We start from the raw sequence: 27,108 nt of genomic DNA on the forward strand, positions 1-27,108 counted from the left end.
CAACCACATTACCCTCGGAAGCATATTTCCTAGTGAACCCCCAGTTTCTTCCAGGAACCTGGCCCCACCCACATTCTTTCATTTATTTATACATTGATTATTCTTTTTCTAAAAAGTATAAACGCATCCTGCTTTGACCATTTCTTTGGGCACATCTTTCAGGGAAGGTCCCACGTGTCCATTAAGAATAAATAAGGCTAGTTCCTGGACAGGCATCAAAGCTACACAGAGAAACCCTGTCTTGAAAAACAAGCAAATAAATAAATGAATAAATAAATAGGACTAGGCATAGTGGCCCATACCTTTAATCCCAGCACTCAGGAGGCGGAGGCAGGCGGAGCTCTGTGAGTTTGAGGTCAGCCTGGTCTACATGGTAAGTTTTTCTGGACAGTCAGGACTACATAGAGACTCTGTCTCAAAAAAAAAAAAACAACAACAACAACAAAAAAAAAACCAAAAAAGAAACAAACAAAAAAACCCAAAACAACAACAACAAAAACCCCATAAAGAATAAAACCTGGGCATGGTGGTAATCACTTAACCCCAGGCATCATCATGCACACCCATGTTCCCAAAACTAGGGAGGCAGAGACAAGAGAATCAGAAACTCATGGTCATCTTTGGCTACACAGTAAATTCAAAATTAGCCTGAGCTGCTCCGGCAAGACCATCTCAAAGCACTGGGGACCTTCCACCGTACCCCCACATTGTGCAGCTGTTAGACAGAGATGGTGTGGAAGTGGAGTCCTGGGGCTCAAATCGGGTGCCCAAAGACCCCAGCAGGGCGGCCGCGGGCCATCGCACTTCCTCCCACGTGGGTCTCCTTCCTGGATAGTCAGGTCTAGACTGCTGCACTGTCACAGGGCAGACTGAGGACAAGGGACAGCCTTCACCTTTCCAAGGCCAGAATGGAGCCTTCTTGGCAAACCGCACTGTTCCTGACTGCTGGCACTGGTTGTCTGGGGATCCCTCAATGACATGGAGTCACCTAACTTGATAACTTGGCATGATATTGCCAAGTGGTGGGTGATATTGAAGCACAATTTAAGAAATTGGAACTTCTCAGCATGGTGGCACAGGCCTTTAGTCCCAGCACGCAGGAGGCCAGGACAGCCAGAGCTATAGAGAAACCTTGTCTCAAAAGACACAAAATATAAATTGAACTCTTGCAGAGGAGCCAAACCTGCCTGAAGTTACGCAGCCAGGACAAGCTGGACAGGAGCAGGTCTGGTACATGACCCTGTTACTTGCTTCTGCAATGCGAACGTTAGGTGGAGCCCCACCCAAGTCCCCTGTGCCTCAGATGCTCAACCTCCCACAACACAGGAGAGTCCCAGACTCCTGTACACACTGAGTCCGTCACTTTATTACTCTCACTGATGCTGGTGGCCTGCCATCTGTAACAAGCTTCTCAGGTACCTCTGCCCACCTCATGCCTTTGAGCTGTGCAGAGAACCAGATCCTAGTTTGGGCCTGCTCCTCAGAAACTATTGCTGCCTCTTGCCTTTGGCCCGGACTCTGTCCTGGGGCTGAAGGTTGCCTTCCTCAGGAGGCGGGAGAAGGAGGGGGTTTCCTTCTTCCCTGAGCTCCTATTCCCGCGTGAAGGGTGTCCTGGGACAGGTCTCCCCTCCATAAAAAGAGAAGTAAAGGAGGGGGAGAGAGAAGGATCTTTTGTAGGGGCAGGTGAAAGCTGAACGCTCCAGAAGGAAGGAAGGAGTGGAGGCGGGGCCTGAAAAGGGAAAGCACCACTTGGGCAGGGAAGAGGTGGCGGGGAGGTGGGTGGGGTGCTAAGGGGATGACGCTGCTTCAGCAAGTGTTTGGAACTGCAGCTACCCCAGGGCCCAGGGTGGGAAGGCACCGCCACCCTCCGGACCTGGTGCTGCAGTCCCCTGCGCTGCGGCAGCCCGGCCATGGATGCGCTGGTGGCGGAGCACGTGCTCACGCCGCCCGAAGCCCTTGCCACACTCCCAGCAGGCGAAGGGCCGAGCACCAGAGTGCGTCTTACGGTGGCGCACCAGGTGCTCGCGCCAGTAGAAGGTCTTGCCGCACTCGCAACAAGCGTGCGGCTTCTCACGCGCTGGCAGGGGACGCAGCGCGGGCCCCGGGCTGCCAGGGTGGGTGCCACGGTGGCGTCGCAGGTGCTCCTTGCGCCGGAAAGCCTTGCCGCACTCAGGGCACGCGTGCGGCTTCTCGCCTGAGTGGCTCTGCCGGTGGCGCAACAGGTGAGCCGGCTTCAGGGGAGACTTGCCGCATTCGGGGCACGACACGGTGCCAGGGGCCGCCAGGAAAGCAGGGAGGATGGGGACGGGTGCCAGCGGAGTTGGTGGAGGGCTGCCCGGCTCCTGCTTGTAAGGGCGCGTAGCCACTGCGTTCTCAGTTGCAGGCACCTCTGTCTCGGAGGCCCTGGTTCCTGCGGGGGTGGGGGTGGGGCAGGGGAGAAGCAGCAGGGTCAGGATAGGCAGCCAGTTGGGGACACGGAGGTGGCATGAAGGGCAGGTTTCCCGTCCCTGTGTCTTCTAGCAAGGAGCTTGACACTCCCTGATGAATACTAGATCAAGGGGTACCTGACTAGATAGGGACCCGAGTAGGGAGTAACAAGACAAATACAAACAGCAAGTGGGCAAGAGGGAGAAGGAGCACTGGGGGACAGAACCAATACACATGGGTGAGGGTACACACTGATTTAGGAACAAAGAAACCCGGTGGTGGGGAGGGAAGGGTACACAGATGGGTGTGCTAACTTCACTGGGCAAGGCTGAGGGGGTCTGATTAGAACAAATAGGTACAGGAAGGTAAGAGATAAACTATATGACCGCTCTGTCCAGGTGTCCTATCTGCCCTAGGAATCCCACAACCTTGGTTTTGGTAGTTTTACATCATGAACTGAGCATCCTCTTCTGTCTGAAATGCCCATTGGTCTCCCCTTGTTGTTCCGCCCCCACAATCAGCAGTGCCCCGGTAGCTTTTGGGATATCTGGCTTCTGGTCCACTGTCTAGTGATACATGGAGTCACCTCACCCTACAGAGATGGAATAGACTCGGCAGCCAGCTCAAGGGCTGGGCACATGATACAGAACCCTGACACAGCAGCGGGGAGGGAAAAGTGGAGCTGATCTGGGGTGGGGAGGGCACAGGATCTGAAGCAGGCTGCCTGGGCCCAATCGTGGTTTAGCAGCACACACCCCTGGGTGAGTCCTTTTGGAACCCTGGACCTAAATACACTGCAGCCGGTTCTCACTGGGGCATGCTGCTGGCATGCCGGTAATCTCAGCACTGAGGAGGCTGAGCAGAGACTGTGCTAGCCTGGGCTACACAGGGAGACCCTAACTACAGAGACCGCATCTGTTAGGAGCTGCTGTGGGTTCCATGCACCAGCAAAGCAGCACCTGGCAGACAGTAAGAGTCTGACCCCACCTTCCATGGGCTCCCCAAAGGCAGGGGCACTCACTGAGCAAGTAACAATGGCCAGGTGAGTTCCTGCCCTAGCCTGCAACACAAGGGACCCCTGATATTGGGTCATCAGGAAAGAAGTGGGAAAAGGTCAGTTGCTCACCTAAGGGAGTCACCCCACTTTCTTCCTTTCCAACACTGACCCCCGAGGCTTCTGTCATATCCCGAGGTACCCTCATTGCTGAGGATCGATCTGGGGAGGTTGCTGGGCCCTGAAATGAGAGAGAGCATATGCCAAACTGAGAGATTACAATAGCCTGTTTTTGCCTCCCTCCCTCCCTCCACACCTCACACAGTTATCAAATCCTACTGCCTGCTTTTTTTTTAATACTTTATTATATATACAGTGTTCTGTATGCATGAAAACCTATACATCAGAGGAGGGCATCAGTTCTCATTCTAGATGGTTGTGAGACACCATGTGGGTGCTGGGAATTGAACTTGGGACCTCCGGAAGAGCAGTCAGTGCTCTTAATCTCTAAGCCATATCTCCAGCCCTGCCTGCTTTTTGTTTAAGATTTATAGCTAGTATGCTGAGGTGGGGTACACAGGCACACATGCACGCGGAGGCAGAAGACGGTATCTGCTCCTCTGGAGCTGAAGTTACAGAAGTTATGAGTCACCTGGCATAGGCCTTGGGAACCAAACTCCAGCCCTTTGCAGGGACAGAAAGAGCTCTTAATGGGAGAGCCTTCTCTCCACCGTGTGTGTGTGTGTGTGTGTGTGTGTGTGTGTTTACATATGGCGGTCAGGGAACTTTATTTTCGATTGAGACAGGGTTTCTCTGTGAAACAGCCCCGGATGTCCTGTAACTAGGTCTGGATCCACCTTCCTGGGCCTCCTGAGCGCTGGGGTTAAATGTGTGCGACACGAAGTCCTATGCTGTTTGCTTCTGTGCTGATGCTGGTCTTTGCCGAGTCCCCGGCCCACTGGGCTCCACTCCAGGCTGGACTCGGCCTTGAATGATAGATTCTGCCCTCAGTCTTTGCAGTCGTTGGTAAATTTCCCAACAGAACATTCTTTGCATCTGTGTAAAGCCCACCTGGCTAGAACACATGGTTTTTATCAACCCTTGGCTGGACTCAAGTGGACAATATTCTACTTGGTATTTTTGAATCTATTTTCCTTTAGACAGGCCTGGGCTCGCCTTTTTTAGGCTGTCCTTGTACAGCGTGGTTAGACTGTGGGGTGATGAGGCCAGGGGGTTGGCAGTCTAGCAAAATGAGCTGGGTGCCACCCCACCTCATACTCTAAGCATGTATTTCACTCTTCTGTAAAACAGAAGAAAGCTCCTTTCCTAGAGATTTAGCAACACATATGGCTGTTGGGGCCTGGTGCCTTTTGAGTGTGAGGTCGTTGGTCACTGTTTTCAGCCCTCTGCCCTCTGGTTTTCAGGTTCAATCTGTTGCTTCTTCATGAGACTACTTTGGCAATTTGAATTCTAACACCCGCCCCGAAATGTCCACTCCCTCTAGGTTGCACACTGTACAAGCTGTTCCAGCAGCAGCGCTCTCGTCTGCTCACGCCCGCACCGCTGTGGTTCTGCTTCTGGTGCCTATCTGCTGTTTCTCCTTTGGTTCCTGGACAACTTGCTGCAGAAGGCTTATGCTACTCTCTGACGCTTTGGGACTTTTTTTTTTTTTTTCTGTTGTTGCTTTGCTCTGTTTTTGAGACAGGGTTTCTCTATATAGCCCTAGCTATCCTAGAACTCACTTTGCAGACAAAGCTAGTCTCGAACTCACAGAGGTCCACCTGCCTTTGCCTCCTGAGTGCCGGGATTAAAGGCGTGTGAAACCAACTGGCCATCGCTGATGCTTTTCAAAGGTTAACTTTGGGGTTCTAGGAATTAACATGCCTTGGATTATTTCTCTCTTTTTTTAAACTAATTTTTCCTCTTGTCACAGACACACAGCATTTGTGCTGATTTTCCATGCTCCTTGCTGCCCCTGGGGCTCGAAGACTACCCTCAATTCTGATCTGAGACAAGCTGGTGTCTGTTTTCTGTTTGTTAATCACAGGAACTGGCTGGAGGCTCCTCTCCCCAGGTTCCTAGCCCAGCCACCAGCCCTTCTTGGGTCTGCAGACACCCTGCTCCCAGGATCTCACATAGTCCCATGGCTTCCTGGGTTCTGAGACCAGAGGCTGGAAGACTACAGGCAAATCATTCTGTCCTATGGAGCACGTCAGGCTGTCTCCAGAGAAACGATCAAGTCATTCTGTCCTATGGAGCACGTCAGGCTGTCTCCAGAGAAACGATCAAGTCATTCTGTCTTAAGGAGCATGTCAGGCTGTCTCCAGAGAAACGATCAAGTCATTCTGTCTTAAGGAGCATGTCAGGCTGTCTCCAGAGAAACGATCGACCAGAATACACCTGGCCTTCGGCTATGAAACTTCAAGCTGGGCACTGTCACAGCCTAAACAAGCATTTACTCAGCACCTACTAACACCAGGTGCTGCTCCACCAGGGACACATGAAGGCTCCTTCCTCCCTGAGTGGGGCTGAGTCTACAATGCAGACTGGACCAGGCCAACCACTGAAGAGCAACAAGTGCACTGTGGTGGTTAATACTGTCACCTCGACAGGACCAGCATCACCTAGGAAGGAGCCTCTCTCTGTGCATGCCTGTGAGGAGGAAGACTCACCCTAACTGTGACTGGCCATTCCATGGGCAGGGCCCCCGACTGAATCTAGAAGAGAGTGGTGTGGTGATCCTAACCCTCAGAAGGGAGGCAGGTGGATCTCTGAGTTCAAGGCCAGCCTGGTTTACACAGCAAGTTCCAGGACAGCCAGGACTACTCAGAGAAACCTTGTCTTGAAAAACAAACGACAATAAAAAAAAGAGCTGAACAATAGTGTTCGTTGCTCTCTACTTCAGCCTGGGTCTCTGATGAGCTAACTGCCTCTAGCTCCGAATGCCATGACCTCTCCATGACAGCCTGCATCCTTGAACTGTGAACCCACAGCTTTCTCTTAAGTTGCTTTCGGCAGGGTACTTTACCACACCGATGGGACAGGTGATGCAAGTACCATTAAGGGAACCAGGTTTCCCTATGTCCCTCGAGCCCCCAGAGCACAAGGAGCTGAGCAGAGTCTTTAGAACAGAGAGCCCATGGATCTCTGTAAGTTCGAGGCCGGCCTGGTCTACAGAGTGAGTTCCAGGACAGTGTAGGCTACACAGAGAAACCCTTCCTCAAAACCAACACGAAAGAAAGAACATAGAGCCCAGTGACTTCCCTGAATAGAGGACCCCACCACCTAGCCAGTAAGAGATTGTTGTTGTTCATTTGCAGACATAGTCTTCCTCTGTAGCCCAGGCTGGTCTCAAAGCAAAATCTTCCTACCTTAATTCCCAACAATGAGATTACAGGTGTGTATTGACACATGGATCTTTGAAGGACTTTTTTTTCCAAATTCTGCTAGATATAGGTAATAAAAACAGAGTGGGCCATTGAAATGGCTCAGCAGGGAGAGGTGTCTGTCGTCAAGCCCGATACAGAGTCGTGAGTCCCACATGTGGAAGGAGAGAGCCAACACTAGCAGTTGCTCCTTGACCTCCACACTCAAGGTGGTGTGATCATGGCCCCCCACCCACCGCCACCACCACACAAATACATATACTTGTCACGGAAAAGATTTTTAATGGCCCCAGAGAAGGCTGGCTGTTGTCCTGGCTTCTGGGAAGTCATATGCAAGCCTTCAAATGTCACCTAGGAAGAGGGTGTCTGCCTGGGTCCCAGACCAGACAAAAAAAATTAACAGATCTGAGGTGAGGGTTTGGACCTCGCAAGATTAGCCAAGCTCTGGAAGGGCTGGTGACAGATCAGTCACGTGGCAAGCCACCATGCTGCCAAGCTTGGGACCTAGTAAAAACTCTGGACAGTGAGGTGAGGCTTCCCAACTGAAGGCACTCCCTGCTTCTTGCTCTATTTTGAGGTTTGTTTCTTTTTAACGAGACAGGGTCTGGCTACAGACTGCCCTCCATGACTTTCCTGCCTCAGCCCCTTTTACAGGTATGAACCAGACTGAAGGCTCCCTGCTCACAGCTCCCCACTTTGTAGCTAAGACCAGTTGGTCCCGTCCTGTCAGATGGCTTGAAATCTTCTAGAGACACCCTCACTCCACCACCTGTGCTGGCTCCGAGGCTTCCTTTAGCTGATGTCCTTGCTTTGCATTTATGCGGACCCTGGGCAAGGCAGCCTTCAGCTAGGCCTTCCCTCAACTATTACTTGAAGGAGAAACTAGGGACCCCCAACGTACAGATGACACTGGAGAAGCACCCCTGTACTTCTGGAACGCCACCCCAGTCCCAGCCGTGGACCACACCTTCATGTCTGGGGACTTTTTGTGAGGTGTAGTCGCGTGCAGAGAAGCACAATTCAGTGTCGCCCCTCCCACAGCCACGGCCACCGCAGCCTCCTGCTCACCCAGAGCTCCTCCAGCAGCGCGACAGCCTCCTCTCCACTCTGGGGCCGGCGGCTGCACACCCAGGCCTGGGTGTCTGCGGGGAGGGCGCTCAGGAACTGCTCCAGCACCAGCAGCTCCAGCATCTGCTCCTTGGTGTGCACTTCTGGCTGGAGCCAGTCCCGACACAGGGCCCGGAGCAGCCCCAGGGCCTCTCGTGGCCCTGCTGCATCACCCAGGTGGAAGTGGCGGAAGCGGTGCCATGGGGAGTCGAGAGTCAGGGCCTCTACGGACAAGGTCTCCTGCTTCACCGGCTGGGTTGCCGGGGCCTCCATGGGGCCACCTGGGTTCGAGTCACCAGCGCCTGCAGAAAGGAACAGTCAGTAATGGGAGGGTACAGGTCAGCAGTCCGGACTATGGCCTCATATGTGGGCGAGAGAACTGGCCTGAAGCCAAATGGATATCGACCACTACCTGCTCGTCCCCTTCTTAGCAGCCTCATGGGCTTTGATTTCCCACTCTGTACAACGAAAGCTTGCCTGCTTGCCTTTTTGACCGAAGAGAAGACAAGCCATCGGTGCCTGTGAGGTGGTGATCAGTGCTGAAGCAAGGCTGATTAGAATCATCTCTTCTAGGGGACGAATGGAAACCAAATATAGTAGGAGGTTCCGTGCCTTTGCATGTGTATGTGTGTGTGTCTGTCTGTCTGTCCAAGTAACTGGAGAGACAGAGCCCCTACTGAACATCTCTTGTCACCAAATGAAGCTTTCAGTACCAGGAATGGGACACCACCAATCAGGATGTTGACTAACAGGGCCCCATGGGAACCCCCAAACAATCCAGGCTATTGCCAAGGCTACTGGCTGCTCTCCACAAACTGGCCCTAGACAACTCACTGAGCACAGACAGAGAAGTTCCACTGGTGCCTACCTGGAGCTTCACCCCAGGATGGGTGTTCACCGGCCTGGAATACACTCTGCACAAGGCCAAAGGAGAAAGATAAACACCCACCCAGCTAGAAACCCTTCAATCTACGACGATAGTCTGCCTACCAGATGCCCCGGTGCAATAGTGAGTAGCCAACCACTGTCTGATTGGATTGAAGGCCCATTTCACGAGATGGAAGCAACCCTGACTGCTCAGGTGGCCAGGAACCTGGGACCAGACAGGCCAGGGATCTAGGGGAAATCAAATACTGCTGTTCTTTTAAAGAATCGAGCGATAAAATGACTCGTAATGGCATCTGCTAGCTTCACAGACCGGTGCCTTGCTCAGCCATCACAGAAGCTTCCATACAGTAGACAGAGCAAGAGAGACCTGCGGCCTCCAACTGAACAATGTGCAGTGAGAAACAGGACATTTCCTTCAAATCCCTCCCCTCAGGGCTCAGGGAATCTTGCAGAAGAGGCAAAAAGACTGTAAGAGCCAGAGGCGATGGAGGGCACCAAGGAAACAGTGCCTTCCAGACACACAGACCTGACACACACATGAACTCAGAGACGGAGGCAGTATGCACTGGGCCTACGTGGGGTCCCACGGCTGAAAGCAGTGAGTGCATGCCTTCATCCCTAACCCAGAAGCTGTATTCCACTGATAACCACTTGCAAACTAAAAATTAGGTTTCTCCAACAGTTTCACTGGGTATATGAACCACTCCGTTGTTTATATTTTGAGACAGGATTTCTCTGTGTAGTTCTGGCTGTCCTGGAACTCACTCTGTAGGCCAGGCTGGCCTTGAACTCAGAAACCTACCTGCCTCTGCCTCCTGAGTGCTGGGATTAAAGGCATGGCCACCAATGCCTGGCTTTAAAGAGAGTGCTGAGATTAAAGGTGTGTGTCACCAACACCTGGTTTATAAGTAGTTTTTGAATACTCAGTTCTAAGCGGGACATCTATGTTACTCCCTCCAATGCTCAAGGTATAGGGAATTGGAGAGGGAAGAAAGAATATAGGGCCAGGTGGTGGTGGCGCATGCCTTTAATCCCAGCACTTGGGAGGCAGTTGGATCTCCATGAGTTCAAGGCCAGCCTGGTCTACAAGATAGTTCCAGGACAGCTAGAACCCTAACATAAAGAAACCCTGTCTCGAAAAACCAAAAAAGAAAGAAGGAAGGAAGGAAGGAAGGAAGGAAGGAAGGAAGGAAGGAAGGAAGGAAGGAAGGAAGGAAAAAAGGAGCCAGAGAAAGGGGCGGAGTTGCTGTGGAGCACATGCCAGCTGCACTCCCCAACTCCAGCAGCTGTGGTTACCGGCAGGTCTTGGCCCATCGACATTCTCTCTTGGAGGCAGGAAGGGACAAGAGACCCCGAGCCTCCATAAGGACTTATAGACAGTTTACAGTTGCAGGGGAAGGGCTCACAAGGTCTACCCCTCCCTGAATACCCACAGTCAGTTAACTGTTGCCTAGACATTTCCTTCAGTGCCGTGGCCACACCCACATTGTCTACATACCTGTGAATAACCCCTCACCCACACTCCGGTAAGTAACCCAGTTAAACACGTAGGGCTCGAATGAAAAAGGAAAAAAAAAACATACAAAAGAAGGGAGACAATTTGAGAAGCGGGAGGGACCAGTCGGAGTGACAGAGGTCAAGAGAGGGTTATGAAATTCACATGAATATGATCAAAATACACTATATACATATATGTCACAGGGTCCATTATTAACAAAATACATTATATACATATATGCCACGGGATCATTATTAACATAGTTAACAATAAACACCTTTTTAAAAATGGGGGAGCCAGAGAGATGCTTAGCATTTAAGAGCACCTACTGCTGTTCCACAGGATCTGTTCCCAGCACCCAGATTAGGAGGCTCATATCTTATTCCCTTCTGGCCTCATTGGGCACCAAAACATGTGCAGCACATACTCAGACACATATGGACATACATGAACGAAAATTTTTAAAAACCCTTTTAAAAGGCTTTAACGAGAGGCTGGAGAGATGGCTTAGAGATTAAGAGCACTGGCTGTTCTTTATAGGTGTGAGTTCAATTCCCAGCAACCACACAGTGGCTTACAACCATCTACCATGAGATCTGGTGCCCTCTTCTGGTGTGCAGGCACATATGCAGGTGACACACTATATACATAATAAAGAACTAAATCTTTAAAGGTTTCAGAGAACACAGGAAGGACTTTGGAAGGCACCTGGCCTGCAGTAAGTGCTCCAGATGTGGGTTACTACCTGCCCTAACACTCACTACCTGATTATTGCAGAATTCCACCCAGTTTCTGACTGTGGCCCAGGCTGGCCTCTCACTACTTAGCCTAGGATAGCCTTGAACTTCTGACCTCCCTGCTTCCGCCTCCCAAGCGAAGATCACACGAAGATCACACGTGTGAACCACCACACCAGCTCTTCTCTTTTTTAAGAGGGCACTAGTCCCAAGAGGGAAGGTTCTACTCCATGGCGCTGTAACTTCCTCCTACAACCACTTTGGGGGTTATAGTCAGTGAGCGCTGGGGGGACACAAGCACTGCGACAGTAGGTCCCACATTACGTGTGAGAGCTGGCGAATGTGGCCAACTGCCCAGCATTCCCCAGTACCTATCTGCATGTAATACCTCCAAGCCCCAAGGAAGCCAGCTGCCCTTCCTCCTCTTCCCCAGTTCCTGAAGGCGAATGGTGGATAAGGCTACGGCTCCAAATCTGGGAGGTGGAATGACTTCCAGGGGACATCTGGAAGGACTTGGACATTCTGATTGTCAGACAGGAGCGGAGTGGATGGTGCTGCTGGTGGCTGAAGAGCACCGAGCAGAGGCACCTGAATACCCTGGGACACACAGGAGGGACATTCTCCAAACACCATCCAGCATCACGTGTCAACTGCGCCAAGATGAGAAACACTGGCCTGGAACTCCTGAGGGCCTGTCAGGAGCACTGGGCAGGAGTATCACTCTCATGTCTAAGGTTAGGAGTCCTGGGCTGCTTGTTAAGTCAACGCAGAGAACCTCCCATAGATTTAGCTTTCTGTTACTGGCACCAAGAGCTCACTAACACATGCACAAGACAGCCCACACCACAGCCCACCACACCACACCCCGTTATCTTCACCGTAACCTGTGAACAGGCTGCTAAAGTTAGCTTACTGTCTGCTGACTCCATGCTGTGCACAGCTCCCCAGCAGACTGCCACGGGTTCACCTCCACATCTTCCAGTCTCTCCCAGGGTCTTCACACGTCCATCAAAAGGCTACCTCCTACCTCCAGTACGGAAACCTAGCGAACTGCCTGGGCTGCTGAGCTCATGGATCTAGAGAGAACCTTTACCTCCACTTACTAGACCAGCGTGATTCCTAACTGCATGCTAAACCTTACTCCTATATCTGTACATATAAGTGTAGCTCTCACCTCTTACCGGAGAAACTTCAATTTACAGCAAACAGAGACCATTAGAGAACACCACGACTGTGATATCAGAGACACCAATGGACTGTTGGGAGACTAATCCCAAAGGCTACATCTACAACATAACTCTTGCACCCAAAGCCCAGGGACGCTGCAGAAGAAAGGGTGGGTGGACTATAAGAGTCAGAGCCATGGAGTCTGCTGTGAGGTCTCATCTCCTAGAAATGACAGAGAACATACATGACACCTAAACAGTACAGCCGCCGAAACAAGACCAGAACAGTGGAAAATCAATACATGTGCTAACTCAAAGGTGGAGCTCCCATAGATTCCCACCCCAGAAAAGAACTTCAGGCAACTAACGACTGTTGAGAGAGGAAAAATTAGCCTCTCTCAGGGATGAGTCCCCTAATTGGTTTTATAATACTAAATGGCTATATACTAAATGGACTGAGCATTTAGTTGTGTTTATATAGTTATACACTATATATGTATATGTGTGTGTGTGTATATAGTATGCGTGTACACACATACATACACACACAGTCAAAGAAAAACAGTCCATCAACTTGGGAGTATTGGGGAATATTCAAGGTGGTGGGGGGAAAAGAGGAGAATAATGTAATTATATTTTAATTTTTAATATAAAGAGTCGCTGAGAGCTGGATTAATTGGATACAGCTCAGAGTATCAATGTAAAGAGGTAAAGAGAAGAACATTATTCCACGTTACTGGTGATGACTCACTCCAAAAGGCAGAAGCTGGGTACCTGACACTGTAAAGAAGGGACCCCTAGAAGAGTAAGAGCATGCCAGGGCCCAGCGAGATGGCTCTGTGGGGAAAGGTGTACACCTCCCCTCTGTGTCCAAAGAGCTGAGTCTGAGCCCCAGAGCCCTACAGTGACAGGAAGAACCGACTCCTTCAGGCTGTCCTCTGACATCCTATATGTATGTCATGGTATGTCGGGGGCCGCTCCTCCTCACCCCACAGAAAAACACCAAAGGATCAAAGCATGCTTTAAAAAAACAAAACAAAACAAAAAACAAAAAACTGGAGTTACAGACTGTTTTAGCCACCATATGGGTGATGGGATTTCAACCCTGATCATCAGGGCTGGAGAGATGGCTGAGAGGTAAGAACACTGGCTGTTCTTCCAGAGGGTTCAGGTTCAATTCCCAGAACCCACATGGTAGCTCACAACTGTCTGTAACTCAAGTTCCAGGATTTCTCACACCCTCACACAGACATACTAGTAGGCAAAACACTGACACACATAAAAATAAATGAATAATTATAAATGTGTGTATGTAAATAAATATAAATGTGTGTATGTATGTAAGTATACACACACACACACACACACACACACACACACACATCAATCAATCAACCATTCACCCTGGTTGAATCTACAAAGCAGCAAGTGTTCTTAACCACTGAACCAGTCACCAGCCCTGAACCCGTTTGTCTTTAAGGTTGAGTTAGACTGTATTGTTAAAACTTGCCATCAACTCCAATCAGTAGCCGGGCGGTGGTGGCGCACACCTTTAGTCCCAGCACTCGGGAGGCAGAGGCAGGCAGATCTCTGTGAGTTTGAGCCCGCCCTGATTTACAGAGTGAGTTCCAGGACAGCTCGAGAAACACAGAGAAACCCTGTTTCAAAAACAAAATAAAACAAAAGCCTCCTCATCAGTTTCCCAGATCAAGTCCCTTCTTACACAACGGGAAGGGAAAACAAAGAACTAACCCTGGTTGAGCACTATGATCGGATGCTAGGCAGGAGGAACGGGAAAGGATGCCTCGTCGCCCTCCTCGCAGGAACCTGGAAGACACACCTATCAACACATTAGTGTCCTCCGACAAATGGTGTGAGCGATCAGTAGCCCCTTATGAAAGCCCATGGCAGATGTCTCTCACCTTCCTCTGAGGTAAGACCCAATTCCTGCAATAAAGAGAAAACCCAGTTTTATGAGCTGAAGTGGCCAGGCTAAAGTCAGATGGAGAAAGTCCACACATCTGTGGGTGAGGTAACAGTACACGTAAAGTGAGATGTGTACCTCACACCCCTAGAAGCTGTACACTAGACAGCAGTCTGCAGACCTCCACAGCCGAGCCTGGGTGGGATGGGGTAGGGGTGGGGCAGCCTGCAAACCTCCACAGCTGAGGAGGGGAGTAGCCTGCAGACCTCCACAGCTGAGCCCTGTGTGTGTGTGGGGGGGGGGAGGTATGTGTGTACAAAACTCAAAAGTTGGTCTAAGTCAAAGGTTAACAGGGAAAACTTCCAAGCTGCCTGGAGCTTCAAAAATAAACTCAAGTGGGCGATAAAGATCACAGACTGCTCCCTCATAACTGATTGCAGGGCTAGAGCCAAAGTGATGGGGGGAGGGGGTCTCGAAACCGGCCCCACAGGAAAAGCAGGGACAGTGAGCTGAGCAGTGAGCTATCCCTTCTCCACAGGGAGCTTAGAAACTAAAAAGTAAACCAGTGACGCTGGTCCCAGGCTGCGGAGGGCAACAAGCTGGTTAGAGTGAACACAGCAAAGGTTAACGATTCCCTCATGGTTGACCACACGGACCAGCGGCTAACTTCTTGCCCAAGGTCCACTATGGGAGGAGGGGAGTTGTGTGTCTCCCTTCAATAACCTCTGACCATTGTTTTCTGCTTTTTGTTATCTCTGATTTCTCCCAGCTGTTGGTATTTTGGAGGGGGGGGGGGTGCTCACACACCCCTTGCAAATTGCCTGTGGAGGCCTGAGGTGGAAGTTGGGCATGTTTACCCTATCTTTAAAAGTCTCCTGCTGAACTGAAGCCTGCTGAACTAAAGTCAGGGAGGTGTGGCACTGAGGGGTCCCGTGTTCAACCTTTCCTTGAGGACTGACCGCACCTGCGGCCCTCAGCTTGCACCTTTACCATTGAGCCGTCCCTCTACCATCCGTTTGGTTTGCTTTTTACCTTTTTTTTTTTTGAACAGAGTTTCTCTGTGTAGCAGCTCTGACTGTCCTAGAAGACCAGGTTGGCCTCAAAGGCACAGAGATCTGCCTGACTCTGCCACCGTAGTGCTGGGATTAAAGGCGTGCGCTACCACCACCCAATGGGTTTTTACTTGTATTCTATGAAGTGTATAACTTTCAGTGTCCCCTTCTTCCCCCTCACTCCCCGACACTCAACTGTCCTTCAAGGGGCCAGGAATCTGCACTGGGTACAACACACCAAATATTTACTCGGAGAACAAGAGCTGCTGAATTGGGGCAAATTCCAGCCACCTTCATCCTTGGGCAAAGAACACTCGCACCTTTCACAGGTTATCTCCATTTCTTTGGCTGTAAAATGGGAGCAACAAGCCCCCATTTGGAGAGAGTCAAGTAAAATAAAGAGCACAAAAGTACTCAGAACAGTGCTGGAGAGAGGCTCAGTGGTTAAGAGCACTGGCTGCAGACAGGCAAGTGGTGGCCCACACCTTTAATCCCAGCACTCAGAAGATGAAGGCTGGCAGATTTGCGTGTGAGTTCGAAGCCAATCTGGTTTACAGAATAAGTTCCATGACAGCCAGGAAACGCTGTCTCGAAAATAAAATAAAAATAAAAAAACAGCACTGGCTGGTCTTTCAGAGTAACCAGGTTCAATTCCCAGCACCAGCATGACAGTTCACGACTGTCTGTAACTGCAGTTCCAGGGAATTCAACGGACATATATGCCGGCAAACCACCAATGCACGTAAAATAAAAATCATTTTTTAAAAAAGGACCCAGAACAGCACCTGACAACAAACAAACTCATAAATTCCATCTAGGTACTCAAGTTTGCATTTACTCCTACTGCAAGTTTACCCTCAAGTTCCTTGTGAGGGGTTAGGAAAAGCCACACTGTGAAACAAGTGCCCAAGACTAAAATATAAATTGGAACAGGTGTTAAAAGGGGGTGAAGACGAGTGTTGTGGTGCATTTCTTTTTATTCCATCACGTCCTCGGGGTGTGAAGACAGAAAGTAGGGGTTCAAGGCTTAGCTTGGCTACACAATGAGTGTGATTATCCTGGGCTACACGAGACCCTGCCTGAAACAAAACAAAACAAAAAAGCTGGTTTTGTAATCTTGTAATTACAACGCTTGTAATCTCAGCACTTGGGAGGCTAAGCAGAAGGATCAAAATCAAAAGAGTAAGTCCATCTTATCCGGTTAAAATCAGTCTCCAAGCCCCTTCTGCACATTCACGATTTTCGCCTCTTGCGACAAGCTAACGAAGCGGGTGCTCTTTTAATAAAGAAATGCACAGAACAGGTTCTTATCCTGTAGAATCTCAACTCGACAGAAGTGCACGTGAATTTGCGATTAGCGCACAGTGCGAGCCACTTGCCACCCATCTACGCTGCTATGGCACGGTGCCCCTGAACGAACCCCTTCCCGCAATCCTTTTCGAAAAGGTTAGAGATCCCGGCGACCCAGGCTTCCACAGTAGGGTTGGACTTACACCCCACGCTTAGTTTCCAACCATCCCAGGGTTCCACCCTGAGCATCCCACCACCTTCCCACTGCCCAGCCTCCCCGGGCCTCCAACTCTCCCGCGTCTGCACCTCGCGTCCCTCCCGCTCCCCGGCCCGCCCCCAGCACCCCAACCCGCCCTACACTCTTTATCATCTCCCTCCCCGAAGCCGCCCACCCATCCTTTCCTCTCTTCCTCCAACAGACCCAAGTACCCCTCCTCGTGATCCGTCTGTCCCCGTACATCAGAACCACCCCCCAGGTCCCTCCCTCCCTTTCCCCCTAGCTCACCTCACACTCCAGGGCGAGGCCCCCAAAGCACCCTCACCTTGTCGCACATGCGCACAAAGCTCACCAGGACTCCATGCCCCAGCAGGCTTTGCGCCAAGCTCACCCGTCCCTCCCACGTCCCTACGTCCCCTCACCCCAACACTCGGAATCGCCGGTTCTATCCAATAACTCCGCTCCTCCTCGGCCAGCTGTGAACTACAACTCCCAAGAAGCATCGCGACAAAAGCAGCTTCCCATTGGGCCTCACTGTGACGACTCTCGGACCTGAGCCGGCCATCTCGGCCTGCACAAAAACTACGTTTCTCGAGATGTACTAAGCAAACCCGCTCCCTATTGGCACACCGATGCAAAAGGAGTGCTTCTGATTTTGAACTACATTTCCCAGATATCACATGGTGCTCCCCCGCCCTCAGAACAAGACGCCCCGCAGGCGGACCTCAGGCATGCTCAGATGTGTCGGGGAGGGACAGGAGGACAAAGTAGGATCGTTGTCGTGGAAACCGGTGGAGGCAGCACACTTTGGAGTTCGGCCTTCCAGACCATCGAGCGCCAGTAGAGGAGGTCCAGGAGGCCTGGCCAGAATTCTCTCCCAATCATCAGTGGAAGATCTGTCTCCTTGACAACGGTCGCAGTTTCGCCCGCCCTCTCCAGTACTAGATTAAAGGAAAGTTGAGCTGGTGAACTAAAGCTCACCCGGTACCGTCCACTCTTTGGCCAATTTCCCCTCATGTGAATAGGGAGGAGAATACTACCTGTCAAGCGCTCCTTGTAGAGCCTCATTGGACAGACTACAGCCATCGTTTTCCTACCTCAGAAACGGGAAGAAGGTTTTGGGTTTGTTTTTTGTAATGTGTATAAGTGTTTTGCCTGCTTGTGAATCTGTGCACCGCGTGCAAGCCATACCCATGGAGGCCAGGAGATAGCGTGGGATCACTTAGAACTGTAGTTACAGACTGTTGTGACCATGTGGGTGCTGGGAATTGAATCTAGGTCCTCTAGAAGAATAGCCTGTGCTTTTAACCTCTTTGCCATCTCTCTAACTTCACCCTCCACTCTCCCTCATCTCCCCCTACAAGGTAATGAGAAGTTGTTTCAGTTCGAATGATGAATGGCTCTTATTTTATTTTATTTATTAATGTCTATTGTGTGTATTTTATTTATGTATTACTTTTACGTGCTTTGTCTGCACATATGCCTGCATGCCGGGAGAGGGCATCAGATCACATCACAGATGGTTGTGAGCCACCAAATGTGGTTGCTGGGAATTGAACTCGGGACCTCTGGAAGAGCAGCCAGTGCTCTTAACCACCGAGCCTCTCTCCAGCTCATGATGGATGGCTCTTACAAGCAAGTGGATCAGACAGACAAGAGACTCTCCCTTCCTCACTGGACTTTGAAAGAGGTGACAGTGGCAGACAAAGGCAAGCATGCATGAAGTAGAAGTTGCTATTGACTTCACCAAATCCGTGGATGGACAAGACCCTTCTCCTAGCTTCTACGACTATCTACTAGTTAATGCAGAACTGGGTTCCAACCTTCTACCCCATGGCTGTTGAACTTGATCCTGCCACATGCTCTTGCCCTGTGTGCCTCATCTTGCTAAGTGTGTCAGTCACACGAGCTGCGCTTCTATTTCTTTCCTGTATAGTGTATGTCACCTTCCAGTTGGATTCATTCCTTAGATATACTTTTAAGCCCTTTTAAGACAGAATCTCTTGTAGCCCAGGTTAGTCTCAAACTCAGGTTAGTCTCAAACTCACCATGTAGTCAAAGATGATGGTCCTGCGTCCAACTCTAGGATGTTAGAATTACAAGTATGTACTACCATGTCCGGTTTTATTGTCACATTTTATTTATATTGCTTTAAACTATGTTTGTTGTGATTTAGTGGGGAGGGGGTTGAGTGCCACAGTTTGTATGTAGAGGACAGAGGGCAACTTTCAGGAGTTGGCTCTCTTTCCACCAGGTGGAGACTGGGGATCAAAATCAAGACATCAGGCTTGACCACAGGCGCCTTCATCCACTGAGCCATTTCAATGGCCCGGTTTCCTTTTATTGTAAAACTGAAAATTGTAATCTCAGTACCTGGGAGGTGGATACAGGAAGATCAGGAGGTCAAGACTTCACCTTGGCTGTGCAGTGAGTTTGAGGCCAGCTTGGGCTTCATGAGACACTGTCTCAAAAAACAGTGAGATGGGCTGGGCGGTGGTGGCGAACGCCTTTAATCTCAGCACTACAGAGACAGAGGCAGGTGGATCTCTGTGTGTTCAAGCCCGGCCTGGTCTACAGAGCTAGTTCCAGGACAGGGTCCAAAACTACACAGAGAAACCCTGTCTTGAAAAACCAAACCAAAGCCGGGCGGTGGTGGCACATGCCTTTAACCCCAGCACTAGGGAGGCTGAAGCCGGTGGATCTCTGTGAGTTCAAGCCCGGCCTGGTCTGCAGAGCTAGTTCCAGGACAGGCTCCAAAGCTACAGAGAAACCCTGTCTTGAAAAACCACATCAAACAACAACAACAGAAAAGCAAAACCAAACAAACAAAAAAGATTGAGATGGCTCAGTTTGTCAGGGTACTTGCTGCCAAGTGTGACAGTCTTTGATTGTGACACTTGTTAGAAGAACTGACTTGTGCAAGCTGTCCTCTGACCTACGGGCATGTGCATACACACACAGAATATGTTATAGATTTATAATATTTGCTATAAAAATTATTTGTTAAAAATTTATTTATAGCCAGGCAGTGGTGATACACGCCTTTAATTCCAGCACCTGGCAGGTAGATCTCTGTGAGTTTGAGGCCCACCTGGTTTACAAGAGCTAATTCCAGGACAAGCACCAAAGCTACACAAGAAACCCTGTTTCAAAAAATTTTTTTAAATTATTTATAGCTGGGCAGTGGTGGCTCACTCCTTTAATCCCAGCACTGGGGAGGCAGAGGCAAGGAATCTCTGTGTGTTCAAGGCCACCCTGGTCTACAGAGTAAGTTCCAGGACAGCTAGGGCTGTTACACAGAGAAATCCTGTCTTGAAAGAAACAACAAGAAAATTAATTTATGTGGATGTGTGTAGGTATCGTCTTTAAGAACAGCAAGCACTCCTAACTACTTACCCATATCTCCGGCCACCCAATTAAAAACAGCACAACAAAGTCTGCGGACATAGCTTAGTATCAAAAAGTTTAATATGCTAAGACTCAACTCTGGGGACTGGAGAGGTGGCTCAGAGTTTAAGAGCACTAACTGCTCTTCTGGAGATCCTGAGTTCAGTTCCCAGCACCCGCATGATGACTCACAACCATTTGTAATAAGGTCTTGTGCCCTCTTCTATGGTACAGGCAGACGTGCAGGCAGAACACTGAATACATGATAAATAAATAAATAAATAAACCTTTTTTTTAAAAAAAAAAAAACCGACTCGGAACTCATCTCACACCACAAAGAACAGGACTAAATAAGATCCCATCATATGAATACACAACATTTTGCTTATCCACACATGAGAGGGATCCTTTAGACGTGGAAAGGACTATAGCTTGTCTGTTTGAAACCTTCCAACGTACATGGTTGAGTTTCTCCCGTACGCCACCCCACATGTCTGACTCAGATCCAAGATCCTGTTGCAGGGACAGGGTCTTTGTTCACATCGGCAGAAGCAGGTTGAAGTGAACAGAAACGGTCCTCAGAAGCTGCAGGTCTGGGCTAGGGCACGAGAACAGAGCCAATAGATTAGGAGAAATATTTCCGCCTCCACTTCCTGCTTGGCCAGATGCCTATAGACTGGATATGCAGTCCACACAGGCCTGCAGCCCAGTACCTCTTTCCCCACTCCCTACCTGCACCAACGCACGGGTCACCTGTCTATATTCACATTCACCCAGCCCCTCTCTAGAGTTGTTTGTTGTTGTTGTTGTTTTGGTTTTTGTTTTGGTTTGGTTTTCGAGATAGGGTTTCTCTGTGTAGCTTTGGAGGCTATCCTGAAACCCACTTTATAGATCAGGCCGGTCTCAAACTCACAGAGATCCTCCTGCCTCTACCTCCTGAGTGCTGGGATTGAAGGTGTGTGGCACCACCTGGCCAGTGTTGAGGTTTTAATAAAGATATTTTAATATAAGCCTAACAGTTAAGAGAAAAGTACTCCAGCTCAGAAGAAAGTAAGATACTCAATGAAGAATCCAAGAATAAGAATATAGAAATGTAAATTCCAAAAATAAAAATGTATAAAGAAATACAAAGTTGTAAGCCTAGGAGAATGAGAGCAGGCTGTCAGCAGCTTATGGATTAACTATTAACAGTGGGCTACTTTGCTTTACAACTGGCTGCTCTGTTTACAAGATTGAAGCATCCTTCTAGAAACTGAGGGTCAGCCCTGCAAACTGAGAATTAGCCGTAAGATAACCCCCCCCCCCCGGCCACTCATGACCAGCAATTGATGTGAGCTGAGTTAACTTTTAAATGATGGCATGTATCATCATTTTGATACATAACTTTTGACTCTTTTGTTTTACATTGCCCCACATCCTTCCCTGCTATTTAAAAGTGGCAGTATTGGGGGTGCAAGGCTTCTGTAAACACGATCAACAAGTACCAGAGAGAAGCAATGGGCTAAATACAAATGACTGGCTTAGCCGAAAAAAAAAACCTATTAATGGGAATTGCAAAGAAGGGTAATTTGTATCTGAGTTTTACCTTGCGATTGTAAAAATTCTTTTGTTAATGCCTAATCCTTACAATAAAAAAGTGGGATTCATAAGTTGTTCTTTGCCACAGCCTTACAAGCCTGAACTCTAGCTGTAGTCTCAGCCAGCTGAGAAGCTTTTTGTGCCCCATGAAGATTTGTTGTTTTTTTTTAATTTTTTTTTTCCTGGAATAAAGTTTGCTTCTGGTTTACTAGACTTCAGTGGTCTGTCCCCATCTTTGTGCGACCCCTGTGGACCCAACTCGAAAGTGTGAGTGTGGGATTCTGTAAGAGAGACTTGCTCGTGTACAAGCAAGGGTGGTTTGTCAAAATCCGATGCTGCCATTGGTACAGAGCGTCACCTGGGAGTGTAGCACACGTGCAATGGTGGCGTCACCTGGGAGTGTAGCACACGTGCAGAGCTTGGCCCAGTCCTCAGAGCCACTGATTCAGAAACTCAAATCCACAAAGTCCCCCCAAACCAATGAGGAGACCAAGTCCCATATGTAAAAGCAAAGAGCCTTTATTTTAATGCAAGTTTGCAAACTTGGTCTCTCCAAGTGTCCAACATATTGGAATAATCAGAGAGACCCCAGCTCAGTTAGAGTTGGGTTTTTATAGTAGTAAAGGTGGGGGTGAGAGGTTTCTGAGATTCAGGACCCCTGATTGGCTAACATTTGTCTAGGGGTGTCCTGGTGAGTGTGTTGTGATCCTATCCACAACAGTTGGAACTTTAGGCATTTCTTTTGGATGGTCTGTTCTTGGGTGGTGCTTGAGCTATCTCAGTTTGTGGTCCTTCCTGCAACCAAGTAAACTCAGAGTAAACTCAGAGTAAACTACTGAGACTCGGGCCTCTATTAAACTTATCGATGGCTGAGTCCTACTCTATCAGGTGATAATGATTGGAAGTAAAGAACTTCCTTTGGGTGGTCTGTTTCTATTTAGCTTATCATGGCTGGCTCCTACAGTGTCAAACAATTTGCTTCAAGATGGTGTTGTGTTTTTGAAACAGGGTCGCATGTAGCCATGGTTGGCCTGAAACTCACCAGGTAACCCAGGTTGACCTTGAACATTTTCCTTTCTGACGTTTGAGTCTTGGAGATAGACCTCAGGTAAACCTAGCAGAAAGTGCCTCTACTCAGTGAGCCTCCTAGCTGGCTCCTTCACCATCATTCATCAGAGACGTAGGTGTGGTAGAGTGTCCAGGTGGCCTGGTGCCAAAAGGATAGGAAGTAACCTCCACTGGTCATGAAAGCCCACTGGGTTATACCCACCCTGCTCGGGAGTTTTCACACAGCCCCTAGGCCTTCCTTTGAGTTACAAGCACCTTTAGCTGTCCTGTGTGAATCTTGACTGAGAGTTTCCCATGGATACAAAGCCTATGCAAAACTTAGTTCAGGGGAAACCGGTTTTGCTGTGGTACCTCATGAATCAGGTATTGGCACCTGGCATTGTATAGTTGGAAGCTTCTATCAGTTTGTTTTGAGATATGGAGATTGTCTAGCTAAAATGTAAGAAATATAAGAAATCGTCTAGCTGAAATGTAAGAAAAAATAAGGCAAGGGCTTCAGTTCAGGGAGACTGAGCCCCCTGCAGTCGCGGAGGCTAAGTTCATTCTCAGTGTCTCTGAGTCTTCATTTCTCAGACCCGCATGAACCCACATACCCACGCAGAAATATTTGACACTCAGAGAATTAGGATGGAGATTAATAATTAATAATTAGATTAATAAAGGCCTAATAAAGAAGCTAGAACTGGCTGGTCAGTGGTGGTACACACCTTTAATCCCAGCACTTGGGAGGCAGAGACAGGAGGATCTCTGTAAGTTTGAGGCCAGCCTGGTCTACAGAGGGAGTTCCAGGACTGGCTCCAAAGCTAAACAGAAGAGAAGGAGGAGGAGGAGAAGAAGAACAAGAAGAAGAGGAGGAGGAGGAAGAAGCTAGAGCTGGTGGTGTAGGCCTGACATCCTGGTTACTTGGGAGGCTGAGGCAGAGAATCAAAATGTCAAAATGTTAACGTCAACCTGAGCTACACAGTAAATTCCAGGCTAGCCTGGGCAAGTTTTTGAGACCTTGTTCCAGAATAAAGGGTAAAAAAGATTGCTAGTTGGCCTCTTGGCTGATCAAATGTGGGAACGGAGTGAGGTGCCTGCGTGAGGGTGTGAGTTGGGGTCCCCAACGGAAAGCAAGTCACAGTGACACAGTCTGTAATCCCAGAGCTAGAGAAACAAAGACAGGTGCATTCCGGGGCTCACCGGCCTTGCCAGCCCAGCTGAGTCAGTGACACTGTCTCAAAACCTAGGGTGACTGGAGCTGGAGGGATGGCTCAGCAGTTAAGAGCACAGGCTGCTCTTGCAGAGGACCGAGTTCAGGTCCCAGCTTCCACTTCAGGTAGCTCCCAACCACCTGTAACTGCAGCTCCAGGCAAATCTGACCTCTCTGACCTCTAACCTCTGACCTCAGGTACCTGAAACTCACATGCATACACGCATACCTAGATAAATAATGATAAATACACATAAAAACCAAACCATTAAAACAAGGCAAACAGAAATTGTCGAAGACACCTGACGCCTGACTCTGAACATGACACACATACACACACCCACACAAATATATTCATACATCACACAGCACAAAAGAGAGCAGAGGTTATACATAACTCATCAGTAGAATATGTACCAGTGAGGGTCTGGGGACCTGGTACACTGTTAGAGCACCTGCCTAGAATCTCCCAGTGAGGGGCTGGGGGTGTGGCTCAGTGGTAGAGCCCCTGCCTAGAATCCCCCAGTGAGGGGCTGGCGGCATGGCTTAGTGATAGAGCCCCTGCCTAGAATCCCCCACTGAGGGCTGAGGGTGTGGCTCAGTGGTAGACCCTCTACCTAACATGCAACCCATCCTGTGTTCAGTTCAGAAAAGAAAGAAGAAAAAGGAAAAATGAGACGCAGTTCTTGTCACTGAGCTATGGCTGAGGACTTAGCTGCCTTCTCTAGTGCCCTTGCTTTCTGACCCTCTCTTGCCCCTACCCCAGACTTCTCCAGCACCTGCCTTCAGCAGGCTGCTCCCACTGAAGTTAAGGTATCATGGCATATGTCTGTTACCTTTCCCACCCCTTTGCTGGTACAACTGAAGATGGTGACCTGCTTTGTGCTGCTGATGAGGAGTCTGTACATCCATGTAAATGCAATAATTTATCTGAGAACAGGGGAAGAGCCAAGGGTTGCTGATGACTGTGGTGAAAGACACTCAGGAAGGTGTTGAAGAAGTTTGCCTGCAGTAGTACTGTGGTTGGTCATCCAGGGATGAAGAAGGAATTCAGGCTGACCAGCACCAGAACATATGCCAGTTCCTGACAGAGCTGTACCAGCTAAGAACCATGAGCTAGCTGAAGGTCTGTGTGTCCGCAAGCTCAAGTGAGGCTCTCGTTGCAATGGCTAAAGCTTCCCTTCTATCCATTGTCATAGGTTTAAAAACCTCACAGCCCAGATAACCATGGGGCGGGTGCTTTTTAAAGGTTCATTTTAGTATATATGAGTCTGTACTGGAGGAAGTCAGAAGAGGGTGTTGGAACCCCTCGGACTGGAGTAACAGGTGACTGTGAGCCACCACGATGTGGGTGCTGAGAACCGAACCCCAGTCCTCTGCAAGAATAGCAGGGCTCTTAGTCACTAAGCTGTCTCTTCAGTCCCCAGGGGTCCACTTTTAATGTAATCTAATAGATCGCTTTCATAAAATAAACTAAAAAGATCCATAAAAAAAAGAAAAAGGGCCAGGTGGTGGTGACCCATGCCTTTAATCCCAGCACTCGGGAGGTAGAGGCAGGCGGATCTCTGTGAGTTCAAGACCAGTCTACAAGAGTGAATCCCAGGAGAGGCTCCAAAGCTACAGAGAAACCCTGCTGGGGGAGTGGGGAACCAAAAAAGAAAAAGAAAAAGGCCCAAATAAGAGGTGGATACTTATGGTCTAAAGCCAAGTCAGATACCCCAGCGTCCTCGCTAGTCCTTGCTCATGTGTTTGGGTGCCTTAGCCAAAGGAATATGAAGGTGGGTTTGCTAGTGGGGATTCTGGAACTGTTTTTTCCACTATGAAAATGAGATCATCAGAAAGAAAACATTGTCCTGCAAGGTGGCCTGCAGGTGACACTAGAGGCTGACAGCCATGTGACTGGGGCAATGGCTCAATGTTTAAGAGCATACAGTGCTTGGGGACTGGAGAAATGGCTCAGCAGTTAAGAGCACTGACTACTCTTTCCAGAGACCAGGGTTCGATTCCCAGCCCCCACATGGCAGCTCACAACTGTCTGTGAATCTAGTTCCACGGGATCCAACACCCTCACACATATATGAAGGAAAAAACATCGATGTATATAAAGTTAAAAAAAAAAAAAGAGCATACAGTGCTTGACTTAGGGTTTCTACTGCTGCAATGAAATGCCATGACAAAAAAGGCAACTTAGGAGGAAAGGGTTTGTTTGCTTTACACTTCCAAGTCATCGTCCATCCCCGAAGGAAGTCAGGACAGGAACTCAGCAGATGCCGATGCCATGAGGGCTGCTACTTACTGGCTGGTTCCTCATGGCTTGTTCAGTCTGTTTTCTTGTAGAACAGAGGAGCACCAGTGTACCACCCACAACGGGCTAGACACTCCCCCATCAATCACTAATTAAGAAAATTCTCTACAGGCCTGTCAACAATCCTAATCTTACGGAGGCATTTTCCTTTCTGTTTTTTTTAAATTATTAGTGTTCCTTTTAAAAATTGTTTTTATTGAACTACATATGTTTTCCTACTCCCCTTCCTTTATGGAAGCATTTTCTTACATGAGGTTCTCTCTCAGATGACTTTAGCTTGTGTCAAATTGACATAAAACTATTGAGTACAGAAAGAAAGAGAAGAGAGAGAGAGAGGGAAGGAGGGAGAAAGAGAGAGGAAGAAGGAGGAGGAGGGAAGGGAGGGAGGAAGGAAGGAAAGAGGGAAGGAAAGGAAGAAGGAAGGAAGGTGTCTTTCAGCTTCTGAGGATGGGCTGTCCCCCAACAACAGCCCATGGGAAAAATCGCCGGGTGCTGTTGCAGAGGACCCAGGTCTGGTTCCTGACAACTGTATCAGGCTGCTCAGAACTACCTGTAACTTCAGCTCCAGAGGACCCACAAGCCTCTCCTGGTGTTCATAGACACTCCCCACAACACACACAGGGGATGAGTGCACACAAATACACACATGAAAAATCTGTGGGAGTCGTCTGGGGGCCAGAAAGCCCCTGTGATAGTCAGGACCTCCACAAAGGATATTAGAGGGGAGGGGAAGCTCCCGAATCCTTTGTGGGATGTTGGGTTAACTACATCAGACACTTCCACCCCCTTTCTCTCCCCTCTCTGAGAAAGTTCTTGCTTTGAAAACCCGGCTGGCCTTGATCTTGCTGTGTATCCCAAGCTAGCCTTGAACTTAATCCTCTTATTTTTTCCT

The 27,108-nt window shown here is 49.2% G+C and overlaps 1 protein-coding gene across 7 annotated transcripts; it reads right to left on the minus strand.

Moving 5' to 3' along the window:
* Positions 1 to 289: 289 nt before the first annotated feature.
* Znf444 (zinc finger protein 444) lies at positions 290 to 17,302 on the minus strand. 7 transcript variants are annotated; one of them, XM_087909215.1, is made up of 6 exons: positions 16,975 to 17,084; positions 14,126 to 14,150; positions 13,956 to 14,030; positions 7,876 to 8,216; positions 3,554 to 3,662; positions 290 to 2,410 (listed from the first exon to the last, which is right to left on the minus strand). In XM_087909215.1, the coding sequence occupies exons 4-6, from the start codon at positions 8,185 to 8,187 to the stop codon at positions 1,830 to 1,832; spliced, it is 1,002 nt and encodes a 333-aa protein (XP_087765341.1). In that variant the 5' UTR covers positions 8,188 to 8,216; positions 13,956 to 14,030; positions 14,126 to 14,150; positions 16,975 to 17,084; the 3' UTR covers positions 290 to 1,829. The 7 variants fall into 7 exon arrangements, with proteins under 7 accessions (XP_087765341.1, XP_087765344.1, XP_087765345.1 ...); XM_087909218.1 differs by having other exon boundaries at positions 13,956 to 14,043; positions 16,975 to 17,064; XM_087909219.1 differs by lacking the exon at positions 14,126 to 14,150 and having other exon boundaries at positions 16,975 to 17,054.
* Between the last annotated feature and the right edge of the window lie 9,806 nt (positions 17,303 to 27,108).

The sequence above is a fragment of the Myodes glareolus genome, chromosome 1 (genome assembly GCF_982192425.1).
Source record: "Myodes glareolus chromosome 1, mMyoGla1.1, whole genome shotgun sequence".
Classification (NCBI taxonomy): Eukaryota; Metazoa; Chordata; class Mammalia; order Rodentia; family Cricetidae; genus Myodes; species Myodes glareolus.

What these genes read in the sequence shown, in the direction of transcription:
- Znf444 (XM_087909224.1), bottom strand. Translation starts at nt 8,187, where the DNA reads ATGGAGGCCCCGGCAACCCAGCCGGTGAAGCAGGAGACCTTGTCCGTA. An exon ending in CGCTGCTGGAGGAGCTCTGG is followed by an intron (nt 3,663 to 7,875) that starts GTGAGCAGGAGG and finishes CTCTCATTTCAG; the next exon opens with GGCCCAGCAACCTCCCCAGA. An exon ending in AAGTGGGGTGACTCCCTTAG is followed by an intron (nt 2,411 to 3,553) that starts GTGAGCAACTGA and finishes CCACCCCCGCAG; the next exon opens with GAACCAGGGCCTCCGAGACA.